The sequence below is a fragment of the Erythrolamprus reginae genome, chromosome 2 (assembly GCF_031021105.1).
Source record: "Erythrolamprus reginae isolate rEryReg1 chromosome 2, rEryReg1.hap1, whole genome shotgun sequence".
NCBI classification, from domain to species: domain Eukaryota; kingdom Metazoa; phylum Chordata; class Lepidosauria; order Squamata; family Dipsadidae; genus Erythrolamprus; species Erythrolamprus reginae.
This window is the reverse complement of record NC_091951.1, coordinates 108,065,649-108,079,381: the sequence shown is the minus strand read 5'-3', so window position 1 is coordinate 108,079,381 and position 13,733 is coordinate 108,065,649. Positions and strand designations below refer to the sequence as shown.

The window sequence follows — 13,733 nt, the reverse complement described above, 5'->3', positions numbered from 1 at the left end:
ATTTACAATCTGTAGGGATGTGATTGATATAGACCAGCATGCTCGCTGGGGAATTCTGGCAGCTCAAGTTCACACACATCTTAAAATTGCCAAGCTTGAGAAACACTGATATAGGTTCATATCTCAACTCCATACACCTGTCAATTTGCTTTGATTATGATAAACACCCTCCGTGAGGAAGACAGATGTACTTTGGGGGGTTTTTAGGCAATTTATTTAAGGCAATTTATTCATGTCATACACAAATACGTTTACATAATTGTTCTAATTACAGTCTGTAGGCTTTGTGTCATGAAATATTTCAGGAATCTGTGAAACATGTGCAGTGCCCTGCTTTTATGGGAGAAAGGATAGAGGAGCTAAGTGTTTTCTCATTGCTTATCTACTCTGTTGCTTCCTGTTGTTAGCAATTCACAACTTCACCCAAGGGTAGGGATGTGCCCAACTATTTGTTCAACTTTTGTATATCTATTGGCCCTATTTTTAGTACTAGGTTGGCCTTTGTTTACTAAAAGGGTGGTGGAAGAGAGCAATATGATTTCCTTTCCAACCTATTCCATCAATTCCCTTCCACCAGGTGACCTCTGTCTGTCTTGAGCATCAATTTCCTTTACCGTTGGCCAAGAAGGCTTTGCATCCAGTCATATCTGGATGACACCTCATTGGGAAAGGATTACACCAATATCAATATTGGTGAATAATTTACTCCACTATTTAGAATAGAATGGAATGGAATGGAAAAAACAGAAACAGAGGAAAATAGAAAATAGAAAACAGAAAACAGAATTGAATTGAATTGAATTCTTTATTGGCCAAGTGTGATTGGACACACAAGGAATTGTCTTTGGTGCATATACTCTCAGTGTACACAAAAAGACAAGACACCAAGTCTATAGATAAAGGGAAGTTTGCAGTTGCCCATTTAGTATTAGTTCTTATATAATAAACTGAGCAGAGAGATACAGTGCATTTTTATTTAGGTTATCCTTATGATTTGAAAAAAAGCTTTCAATATATAATATACCATGCTAAAAATATAAATTGACATTTAGGTAGGAGGTGTAAGAGAGGAATGCTCATATGATCAATTTTTATTAAATTTATAGAAGGCCTAAACTTCAAATATATCTATTTCTTCAGTCCATTTCTCTGAAATAGTAAATATTGTAAGAGAATGCTAAAGCCTATGTAAAGCTTGTTAACAAAAGTGAGGGTGATTTAATTTCCTTCATGCTTCTTGATACACAAAACTCCACATTAAATTTTGGTTGACCAAGGAAACCGATATTCTGAATCAATCTATCTCTATTTTCTTTTTGCATCAAAGGTACCTTTCATTCCTTCTGAATTAAAATGACCTTTCTGAATTAATACACCCCAGGTGTGTTGGAATTATAACTACCCACTGTAAATTCTGTGTCCCACAAGGGTGCATATTGGGGGCAATCTAGACCTGAATCTATTTAGAAGACAATTAATTGTGAAGGACCTTTAAAGACAGTGCATGAAGACACTACCAGTTTGCTTGTAACTGGTTGGGTTTTTTGAAGGATACAAAACAATACCTCTGGATAGTTTTTTTGCTAATATTATTTATTTCTGGTTTTGCTGCTTAACTAGATGATAGTCATACAGGTAGCCCTCAGTTTACAACAGTTCATTTAGTGACCATTCAAAATTATTATGGCACAGAAAAAAAAAGTGAGTTACTCCCCATGATTGTATGATCGAAATTCAGATGCTTAGCAACTGGCTCATACTTATGACCATTGCTGTGCTCCAAGGTCATGGGATACCCTTCTGACAAGCAAAGTGAATGGGAAAACCAGATTCACTTAACAATCCGGTTACTAACTTATCAACTGCAGCGATTCACTTAAACCGCTGTGGCAAGAAACATCATAAAATGGGGCAAAACTCACTTAACAAATTTCTCACTTAAAATTAGAAGTGTTGGGCTCAGTTGTGGTTGAAAGTCAAGGACAACTTGTATAGGATGAGACAGCATCAGCACCAGTGACTTGTATATACTGGCAGGATTTCAACTTGTGTTTCTCTGGTTTAGCACCTTAGCGTAAGTTCCATGGCTACTGATTTCATTGATATGTTTTCTGCTTTGTCAGATAGCTTTGAATGAATTACAAATAAGAAGTGTAACGCTGCACACAAAGAGGAGAAACTGTTAATCAGGTTAATGAAGCATGTTAGAGTTCTTCCTTTTAAAAATAGATGGAATGTGTGCTGGTGTACACTTCCAGGATTCCATACCCGTGTATAACTTTGTACTCTGTATGTTTCTTCTTCCTCAGATATCTCAAGAAGTGCCAGCTTATCTGAAACAGAGCTGAAGGAAGCAAAAGAGAGGAGCCAAAGAATTGTTGCTCAGTTGACCAATCCACCCAGTTCTAATTCCAAAGGAGTCCTGCTGTTTCACAGACGCAAGCAGAGAGTAAATGCATTCACCTTAGGAACCCCAAAGTCAAATGACCCAGAACGAGGAGCTGCGGAGAAAGACCCTACTCGCCCTTGTGCTGTGAACCATGGGGAGGAATCGCACCTGAAGCAGACTCCAAAACCAAACAAGGAGACGAACGCTTCATTCTGCCTCAATAGTTTTGGACGCTGGGGGCAAAAATTCGCCATGGAAAAATACGGGGAGGACCTAGGTGTGGAACATCCCCTAGATAATGCAAAGGGCCTTATGTGGAATAAGGAAAAGAATGAGACGATTCTTTATTCAACAAACCCAACGTCCTCCAAAGATATTCCAGAGGAAGAATTTGAACAGATCCCGCTCAGTGTATACCTTAAAGAGAATACAGGGACAGCTTCAACCAACGGAATACATGAAGCAGTACCTGAGTTTAGAAAAATGCCCATGGTTGAGCAAGGATCCATTATGGGCAATATGGAAAACATCCCAGCTAAGACTGAGGATGAGGCTACTCCTAACATTGAGAAAAAAGATACTGGTCTTGAAAAAGAACTGTATCTTCTGCATATGGATCAGGAAAACAATATTCTCGATAAAGAACCATATCTACCTATAGGTAATGAGAAAAACAACAATATCCCTGACAAAGATCTGTACGCAGCCGTCATTGATAGGGAGAACAATATTGTCCTCAACAAGACACCGAGTGAACCGGTCACTGACAGAGAGGGAAATAGAGAGCTGCCCTACATGGAACAGGATGAGTTGGTCACTGAAAATGAGAACGTTTTTCCCACTGCTGACACCGAAAAAGCCGCTGGTGTATGTTCTAATGAAACTAGTGCACAAAATCATAGGCAGTATTGTGAAGTGCGCCTGACTTTGTCTAAGCCCCAGGCAGTGAAGAACCGAACTGCAAGACCTTTTGGCACTCAGTCACTGGCTAAAATCCTCTCGCCAGCAGAGAAGAGCCCCGTGGCGGAGATTCCTCCACCACCCACCTACGCGGAAACATTTTCCAGCCCTCCTCCGGTGACTAGGGTCAGGTCACCGCCAGCTTACTCAGCATTGTATCCTAGTCAAGATCAGAAAATCCTGGCCCCACCTGAAACTAGGTCCAAAGACAGCAGCCCCGGACCTCAATTCAGAGAGGACAAAGCGCCGCCTCCAGATAAAACAGGCATTCTGGAGGAATCTGCAGCCCGCAGAACGCCTAAGAAGTCCATGTTCACCTTTGTGGAGAAGCCAAAAATGGGTCCCAATCCAGATCTTTTGAATTTAGTACAGACGTCCGATAACAAAAAGAAGCAGAAAGGACAAGGAGGAGCATTCCCTGAAGACGAATCATTTGCATTGGGTGCAGATGCCTCTAACTTTCTAACTGAAGACAGATCATTGCATGCACCCACTCAGACCCTTGGAGATCCTCCACCAGAGTGGTCTTCGTGTTTAAGATCCCCCAAAATACAGCCCAGACCTAAAATAAGCTCCAACCAAAGCCTGTCAGAGGCGAAAGGAAAAGGGGCTGAACTGTTTGCCAAGAGGCAATCGAGGATGCAGAAGTACGTCATTGAAGCCCCATCACACCCAGATATAGCAAGATCACCTTCACCTACTATGTCTCTTCCTCCATGCTGGAAGTATACTTCAGAAACTCATATTTCCCCTGTGGCATTCCATCCTGCACTCAAAAGCCCATCAAGATCTCCAAAAGGTCCCCGTGCGTCTTTCTACAATAGCAATTTGACGGAGAGTGAGCTCTCCAAAAAGGAGTTGGAAATCTCCAAGCAACAGCCTTGCCAGCTTCAGTCACCCTTGTTGGTTCGTTCTCCAGTCAAAGAGCCCATGAGATCCACAGTCCCTGAAAGGGGTTATACGAGGCAAGCTTCGTCCTCCACTTCGCCCTTGGCACCTTCTCCTCTGTTGTGCCCACCTGTGCAGTCCAGCCCAAGCCGAACACTGCCTGGACTCTTTAGTCCATTACCTGGGAACACGTTTCCATTACAGAAAATCAGAGCAAATGCTGAAATATCACCAGAAGCATCTTTTGATTACTCTTCTAAAATTTTGTCTCCGAGAGCTAAAGGGGTATTCCAAGCTCCAAGGCCATCTTACTCCACCAAGAATGCAGGGATTGAGCCTCAGGTGTGGAAACCTTCTTTTTACTATAAGTAATAGATTTTTTTAAAGAGTGTGCAAGGGTTCAGGCAAAAGATCTACATCATTGTTTAGTTTCTGATTGGTGGTGTGCAAAGGAAAAAAAAAGCAAATAGACAGCTAAATGGGTTGCGAGTGCAAATACATCTTGCATAAAAGCGCCACCTCTCAAACCATAATAGCTGTGGGGTTTTTTTGAAAAATCCAATTTAGCCTAATACCAGCATATCTCAGCTAAGCCAGTCCTGATAGAACTTGTGCAATTGGAGTTGTTCAACAGTGTGTGAATTTATCCCACAAAAGAATATAAAAATAGTCCAAGCATAGGAGTCTTAGAAGATTATTAGCAGAAGCTTGACTGACGCAGGAAGATATGCTTCCTTTTTTTTCCTCATGCCCAGAAACTCTATGAACATGCAATCTCTGGCTTCTTCTTTGCCTTCTTCTTTTTCCTTTTTTTGGCTTCTTTGCTCTGAAGGGTGTTTCCTCCTTCGTCTTCTCTGCATCCAGAGCCTCCGATACGACATGCTCACCTTTTCTGTTCTTTGCTGATGCCAAAAGACAATTCTACCTGATGCCTGTTCCTGCCTCTGCTACCTTTGTGCTTCGTTTATTTCTCCTCTCTAATTTTATTGTCTCTCTTAGAACATAGGACACTGAATATCTTTGGGGAAAACACCTGTATCATAAACATAATCCAGAATACAAAACTCATTTTAATTTCTTAGCATCCTAATACGCAACGTTTCAGTTAATAACATTTAATGCACAGGAGTGCTTGGTGGACTAACCCAGCTTACAAACGTCAACAGTCACACCCAAGCCTCCTCACACGCACCCGAAATCCTTTTGGTGAAATCAGAGAATAGCTGCAGATGTTCTGCAATTAACTTACAATAAGTAATATGATTTCAATTTTATCCTCCTTTTACTGGGATTTAGGAGAACACAGAGACCATTGTTATCACTGACCCACAGGGCCTCAAAGCAGTTAAACTGCGGAGAGATACATGTAGCCAAATACCATGATTTAGTCTCTGGGAAATACAATGAGGTTTCATATATTGGTTTGGAACATTTTATACTGGCAGAATCCACTCACAGTGCAATTATCTCTTAGAAGAACCCTTTTCCAGCACCAGTGACTATTAACATAAACCAGGGATGTGTAAAATATAGTCTCTGTGCTACAATATTTCTTTTATACAGTCTCAGTGCTACAGTATTTCCTGGTGATGCTAAGGTATTATGGGGAGAAAGGAGTTTCAATGCTGGCATATTTTTCTGGCCATTAGATTGATTTTCCTTCTTGCTGTGGAGCGAAGGGAAAAAGGAACACCACACTGTTCCCTGAAAAATATGGAAGGTAGAAGGCAAATAAAATGATTTTCACATTTTAACACTTAATCTCTTATTGAACAGCCATGCTCATCTTTCTTTGGGATTTGAATTGAATACTGAATATTTGGGACTAAAAGTATCACTGAGATGACACACAGACCACAGAACAACCTGATCAGGTTAAGCCACTGATTATTTAGAAGTAAGAAATCCCCTTGTGTAAAGTAGGGAACTCCCACCAAAATAAGACCTCCCCTGATAATAAGCCCAATCGGGCTTTTGAGTACATGGCAATAAGGCCAAGGGCTTATTTCAGGGTTCCAAAAAATATATAAGACAGGGTCTTATTTTCAGGAAAACACGGTGATATTAATTTCAGCCATCATCACAGTCTTTCCTTCATTTTCCTCATACTGGGAACCCTTCAGAACAGCTGTGTAGACCAATGCACCAGGTCCACAGTCAATGCATGACCCCTGCTCTGTTTTCAAAATGGCACATCTGGCTATTTTCACAGTGTAGAATATCTGTGAGGGAAGACGGACAACTGGGCCCAAGAAGGTGGGAGCTCTCAAACTTTTTGTAAGGTATAGAATTTAAAATATCTATGCAATTATTTGGAGTTAGTCCTCAGTTATACACTTGTTTGCATTTTTTTTTTTAAAAGGTCATGTTTATAGCAATATTAAGTTGCTAGCCAGTACGGGGCCACAATGTGTACCGGTAATGAAAATGGAGCTGCGTGCACAGCACAGCATTGCATACACCTGCGCCGCAGCGAGATTTTGCTTCTGTGCATGCGCAGGAAGCAAAATCCTGTGAGAGGATGTGCGAGATTTTGGCAAATTTTGCTTCTGTGCATGCGCAGAGGCAAAAATTTGCCAAAATCTTGCACGCACATCCTCTCACAGGATTTTGCTTCCTGCACATGTGCAGAAGCAAAATCTCGCTGGGCAGCAGGTGTGTGCACGCCGGCAACATGGAGCTGCACATGCATCGTACTGATAGCAGCTGTAAGTAGCAACCTCTGCCTGGTTTACAGTAAGCAAACTGCAGACTGAACTTTAGGCTGACTCTACCAAATAGGTGATGGGTTACCCTGCAGAGTGAGCTGTCTCTAAGCAAATCCAACACTGACAATTCACTTCTGCCTTTGGCCTCCTTCCACTTGCAAACTGCAAGTCCTGGGCACAAAATACTAAGTAATGCTAGCTGCTCTTACATTCCTATCCAAGTTTTGGGTCAGGAGCACAAATCAGCCAGTGCTGTGTTCCTTCATCCCATTTTGCTCCATAACTGCAGATCTGTGAGGTAGGTTGGAGGGAAGAAAGAAGGCTTGCCCAAAATCACACAGGAAGGTAGACGAGAACCTGGTCCAAGTCCTTCAAACAGAGGTATTCAAACGTAGCAACTTTAAGACGTGTGAATTCTGGAAGTTGAAGTCCATGCATCTTAAAGTTGCTAAGCTTGGGGACCCCTGCCTTAAACCCACTGTCACACTGGCTCTCTTCTCATACTGAGATTCCCAAACTAGTTCATTCTCTGTCGCTGACTTTTTCTCTTTCCCTTTTTCTCCTGCTTGACAAATTCTAGGAGAAACTAATACAGTGGTACCTCTACTTATGAACTTCATTCGTTCCGTGACCAGGTTCTTAAGTAGAAAAGTTTGTAAGAAGAAGCTATTTTTCCCATAGGAATCAATGTAAAAGCAAATAATGTGTGCGATTGGGGAAACCACAGGGAGAGTGGAGGCCCTGTTTCCTCCCAGGAGATTCCTAGAGAGGCTCCACAGAGGCTTCTCCCTGCCTTTTCCAGCCCTGTTTCCTCCCAGGAGATTCCTAGAGAGGCCCCACAGAGGCTTCTCCCCACCTTTTCCGGCCCCGTTTCCTCCCAGGAGATTCCAAAAGATGCCCCATGGAGGCTTCTCCCTGCCTTTTCCGGCTACAGTTTTGTAGGGTCGGGTTTGTAAGTGGAAAATGGTTCTTGAGGAGAGGCAAACAAATCTTGAACACCCAGTTCTTATCTAGAAAAGTTAATAAGTAGAGGCGTTCGTAGGTAGAGGTACCACTGTACAACTAGTCCTCAACTTTAGTGTCATCTGTTTAGTGACCATTTGAATTTAAAACAGCACTGGGAAAAAAACCTGACTTATGACCTGTTTTCTCACTGACGACCATTACAGCATCTCCATGATCAAATTATCACTTGGTAATTGTCATGGATTTATGACGGTTGCATTGTCTTGGAGTCATGTGATCACCTTTTGTGAACTTCTGACAAGCACAGTCAATGGGGAAGAATGATACACTCCACAACCGCAGTGATTCACTTAACAACATGTGTCAAGAATGGTTGTAAAATGGGGCAGAAATCACTTAACAATTGGCAATGGAAATTTGGTCTTAAGGTGAGGACTATCTTTGTAAAGCAAGCAAGATCAATGAAGGAAGGGTCTTATCAGACACGAAATTTGTATTGGTCAGCAATGCCAAATATAAAACTAATATTATTGAGGGCATTTTCTTCCATGCTATGTGTTCAGAGTCAGAGTAGTTCCAAATCAAAGAAGGGCCACTCATTTTTGGCACTACCGGTGCGCCCTCCAAGGCCATCACAGGTGCGCAGGCATCTGGTGGGCACGCGGGCACCCGTCGGTGCAAGATTTGGCTTCTGCACATGTGCATCAAGCGAAATCTCACATGAGGATGTGTACATGAGCGAGATTTTGGCAATTTTTGCCAATATTGGTGAAAAAAATGGCAAAAATTGGCAAAATTTCACTCGCATGAACATTCTCACACAAAATTTCACTTGCTGTGCATGCTCAGAAGCTAAATCTCCTGCAGGGGCATGCATGTGCCTATCAAAATTGTGCAACTGCATGTGCACCCCAGATTTCCCTACCAGGACGGCGCACCATATAGTATAACCTGGAACACATTACTGCAGTATTTCCCAACCTTTTTTGAGCCGCGGCACATTATTCATATTTTCAAAATCCTGGGGAACATTGAAAGCGGGGGCGGGGGGGCGGGCTAAAGAAAAGTTTGGACAAACAAACCCTCTCTCTTCCTCCCTTTCACTCTATTTCTCCCTCTTTCTCTCTTTTCCTTCCTTCCCTTCTTTCTCTCTCTCCATCCCTCTTTCTTTCTTTCTTCCTCTCTTTTATGCTCTCTTTCTCTCTCCCTCTTTCCCTTCCTCTATGTCTTTCTCTCTCCCTTGCTCTCTCTCTCTCTCTCTCTCTCTGTCTCTCTTGCTATCTCTTTCTTGCTTTTTTCTCTCTCTTGCTCTCTCTCTCTCTTTCACTGTCTTGCTATATGTCTCTTTCTTTCTCTTTGTCTCTCTTGCTATCTCTTTCTTTCTCTCTCTTTCTCTCTCTCTGCCTCTCTTGCTATGTCTCTCTTTCTTTCTCTTTCTCTCTCTATTTTTCTCTTGCTATGTCTCTCTTTTTCTCTCTCTCTGCCTCTCTTGCTATGTCTCTCTTTCTCTCTCTCTTTCTCTATCTCTCTTTCTCTGCCTCTCTTGCTGTCTTTCTTTCTTGCTCTGTCTCTCTTTCTCTGCCTCTCTTGCTCTGTCTCTCTCTCTCTCTCTGCCTCTCTTATATGTCTCTCTTTCTTTCTTTCTCTCTCTCTCTCAGCTGACTACAAGCGGGAGCCTGATGGCGGCAGCTGGACATGCTGCTGGACACCGTACTGTATATGCCAGGCCCGCAGCGCCAGCATGTACGAAGTCCAGCAGCACGTCCAACCACCACCATCAGGGCTCCCGCTTACAGTCAGCTGAGAGAGAGAGAGAGCGCTCCCTCTCGCCGCCGCCATCTCCCTGTGACTGCCTGCGCTGCTGCGCTCCCACTGCCAGTGCCCTCCCGCCGGGCCACAAAGGACACTTGCCGCCAACGCCAGGGAAGCTCCAGCTGGGCGTGGCGCTGCCGTTACTTCCGTCCTGGGGCTCCCGCTCGCAGCTGTCCCCTGGCTCCTGCTCGATGCCGCGGTTTTCGGCACTCTCCTGCTGGGCCCCAAAGAAGGAAGGCGGGAAAAAGGCGCGAAGAATGGAGCTCTCCTACTTCCTGCCTTCCTTCTTTGGGCCCCAGCAGGAGAGTGCCGAAAACCGCGGCATCGAGCAGGAGCCGGGGGACAGCTGCGAGCAGGAGCTCCAGGTTGGCACCGGCAGCGCCCCGCCCAGCTGGAGCTTGGCGGCACACCTGGCCGTGTCTCGCGGCACACTAGTGTGCCACGGCACACCGGTTGGGAAACGCTGCATTACTGTTCCAAATGTAGAAGGAGAGTTACTGTTGAAAGGGCTGTGGAATAGCTAGGTATTGAGGGATAATGGCTTATTTCGGTTCTGATATATTATTTAAATAGCTATGCTGAGCCCTAGAGGTTTGTAAGGGAGTGGGCAAAAGGAAGTTTAAAAAGACAAAAAAACTCCAGCCATGACCATATAGTTGCAACCCTGATCCTTTTTATGTGTCTCACACTGTCCACACAAAAGGGTTGGGATGTGATTGTGTGAGTACGACTGCTTGTCTTGACCTTCTCAACTCTTCCTTGCAGACATTCGTAATTGAATCTCATGTATCTGCTGGTTAATCAAGGAGCAGCAGCAGGTTTTCTCCCCTTTCTTCATTTATCCCTACAATAAACACACCAGTCTTGCTAAAGCCCTAATGCAGGGCAAGTTGATAGAGCCACCTATCCATGAATAGCATGGATGTATTAGAGAAATAGTATCAAAGGGGCTAAGAAAGCCTGAAACTTGGCAACTGCAATTTTTCTCTTTCAAATTTGAGAGTCAAAGCAGAGATGGGTCAAACAGACCCCAGGAGGGTAGAACTTAGATGAGTTGTCATTTCTTTGAGAAAGGGGAGAGGGGAGGGGAGGAGAGGAAAAAGGAAAGAAGGAAAGGGGAAAGGAAATAGGAAAAGAAAGGGGAAAGGAAAGGAAAAAGGAAAGGGAGAGGTAAGGAAAGGAAAGGAAAGTCTTTCCACCATAGCTAAAGAAAATTTCAAAATGAGAGGGCATTAAACTGATTGTATTCTCCATTTAACTGAAATGTAAAGTTGGAGGAAAGATCTCTACCAAAGGAAAAGAAACTTGGCGAACAGTTCTAAAGTGAACACTTTACCCAATAAGGTCATTTCTTCATAACCTTATTGACTTAAGTAGTGCAACAAAGTTTGAATTGAGATATGTTATCTAGGGAATGTAGGATGGTTGCCTAGATGACTGAATACCAATTGTGAATCCTTCCAAAATTTTGGTCTGTCATTCCCATCCTCCCAGGTCATAAAGTCCAGTAGGTTTCCTCAAGATTGTGCCTTGTAGAGTTTGGCCATAGTATCTAGGAATGTGAAAGGAACAGTTCAACCCATGAAGATAGGCCTAGAGCAATGTTTCCCAACCTCAGTGTCTTCAAAACATGTGGAATTTAATTTACAGAATTCCCCAGCCAGTATGTTTGCATTGCAAAGCTGCTGAGATTGAGAAATGTTAGTCTAGTGTTTGGGAAACTCAAACCCTTTGGCTCACTTTGACAGTTTCGGTTTCGGCTTCAGCCCAGATGTATTGACCATTTTCCATATTCCCAGCCAGCCCTGCCACCATTGAAAATTATATGGGTTGAAATCAGAGGAGGTTCCTTTCGATTCAGACCAATTCCATAGAACCGGTAGTAACTTGGCAGCCTCGGTCACTGGAACTGGCAGCCACCCAGGTCTGCCACACTCCCAAGCTGGTTCTCTCGGCACTGTAGGCACCGACCTCTTGTTTTTTGCACTGCGCATGTGTGTGCAAAGCAGAAAAGCACAAAGCATGCACATGCCCGCACCACACACCACTGAGCGAACCGTCAGTGAAAAAATATCAGAACCCACCCTTGCTTGAAATCCACTTAGTATCTTGAAGGTGTCTAGGCTAAAGAAAACCAGGTTAAATAATTCCACCAGTGTTGTTGCCTTCAAAAGAGGCACCAAGAGGAGGAAGGAACCATGAAAGACTAAGGAGTGGGATGCAGCCAGGTGAATTGTTTGCTTTAGGCAAGTCATGGAAAAGAAAATGGGAAGAGAGCTGCAGGGAAGCTTATCCACCTGAAGTGTTCTTCAAGGGTTGGCCTTAGCAGGGGAGAAATGGGCACCAGTTATTCTTTGATTCAGTCAGCAAGACATCTTCAGGGAAGAAAGGGGGGAGAGATTTCGACTCTGGAATCATCACTAATTGTAAGAGTCTACATCATCACTAATTGTAAGAGTCTATATCATCACTAATTGTAAGAGTCTACATCATCAGAACTAATTGTAAAAGTCTACATCATCAGAATCTTGCAGTTCTGAAGGTACAAACGTCATATGGTCCCTTTTATTTGCATGAACAATTAATTCAGGTCCTTCCTATCTGTGACCATTAATCCATTGAAGGCTTGTGCCTTTCTTCTAAAAAATTTTCTAGACAACATCTCTTCCCTTCCACCCACAAGATCATCCACATATTCCATTCCATTTAAGTGGAAGTGGTTACATTACATTTTCTGGGAGTTGTAGTTGTAGTTCAGCAAAACCTGAAGATTCTCAAATATCCTTTAACTGGTATATTCTATAAGGCTACAAAGTTTGATATAAATGAACAAGGTATAGAGGCTTGTTCATTTACATCTTGTATAGAGGCTTCACACATAGTAAAAAGAAAGGTTAAGGAAATACTCAATCTGAGTATAGAAGATTATGTTTCAAAGTACTGATATAGATCCACTCAGAGTTTGCGACACTCAGAGGATCAAATACATCATAGCTGTGATTGGATCTCAAGGCTAGAAACCGATTTCTAATGGTCTCCCGTCCCCCCCGGTAATGTTGGCACTTGGGTTTTTTTATTATAGAAATCATGGTGTGCCTTAAAAACAACATACAAAAATGTATCGTTAGAAGTGCTGAGAACAACATGAATGTCTTCTTTAACTGGGAGCCCTCCACATGTGTCAAATTACAATTCCCATAGTCCTTAGGCAACACAGTTCACTTTGGTTTAATTTCTGTCAAAGGCATCCTATGGAAAAGTCAATTTTTACAGTGTTTAACCAGTGCTTAGGAGTTTCACATAGTATTGAACATTGAAAATACACAAAATATTTTGCTGAAAACGGACAGAGGCATGATTTCTCTGAGGCAGGTGCTTCCTATCTGGATGTTCCCTTTAACAAGGGACTGAATTTCCTCTCCCCTCCTGAAACCTTGCAGCAACATTTGAGAGAGAGGCAGAGAAGCAGCTTCCTAGACAATAGGATGCTGGAAACAAGGGAAACAGCAACATTCACCCCCAATGGTTATTTTCTGTTATACAGTACAGTAGTTCAGGGATGTGGGTGTTCACGTGTCTGTATGTGTGGTTGGTGAGAAGGTACAAATAGTGAACTAATTAGAGCCGGGGTGGTGCAGTGGGTAAAGTGCAGCACTGCAGGCTACTTCAGCTAACTGCTAGCTGTAGTTCAGCAGTTCAAATCTCACCATCTGCTCAAGGTTGACTCAGCCTTCCATCCTTCCGAGGTGGGTAAAATGAGGACCCAGATTGTTGGGGGCAATATGCCCATTCTGTAAACCACTTAGAGAGGGCTGTAAAAGTATTATGAAGTGCTATATAAGTCTAAAAGCTATTGCTAAAGTTCAATAATCCTTGGCACAAAACAATTAGCAAGCCCCTGATATCTCCATGTCAGCATTTCCACAAGCAAGAGGCTATTTGGGAGCTAAGAAGAGCAGGGAGGGTGCTACAAAATTGGACAGCTGAATAGGGAGGAAGGGAGGGAAGGA

General features: G+C 43.0%; 1 protein-coding gene across 1 annotated transcript in view; it reads left to right on the top strand.

Annotated features, from left to right (window-relative positions):
* SYNPO (synaptopodin) overlaps positions 1 to 13,733 on the top strand; it is a 240,520-nt gene that overhangs the window by 213,810 nt on the left and 12,977 nt on the right. The window contains exon 4 of the mRNA XM_070739062.1: positions 2,310 to 4,579. Coding sequence (XP_070595163.1) covers positions 2,310 to 4,579 — 2,270 coding nt within the window. The remainder of the gene's footprint in view (positions 1 to 2,309; positions 4,580 to 13,733) is intronic.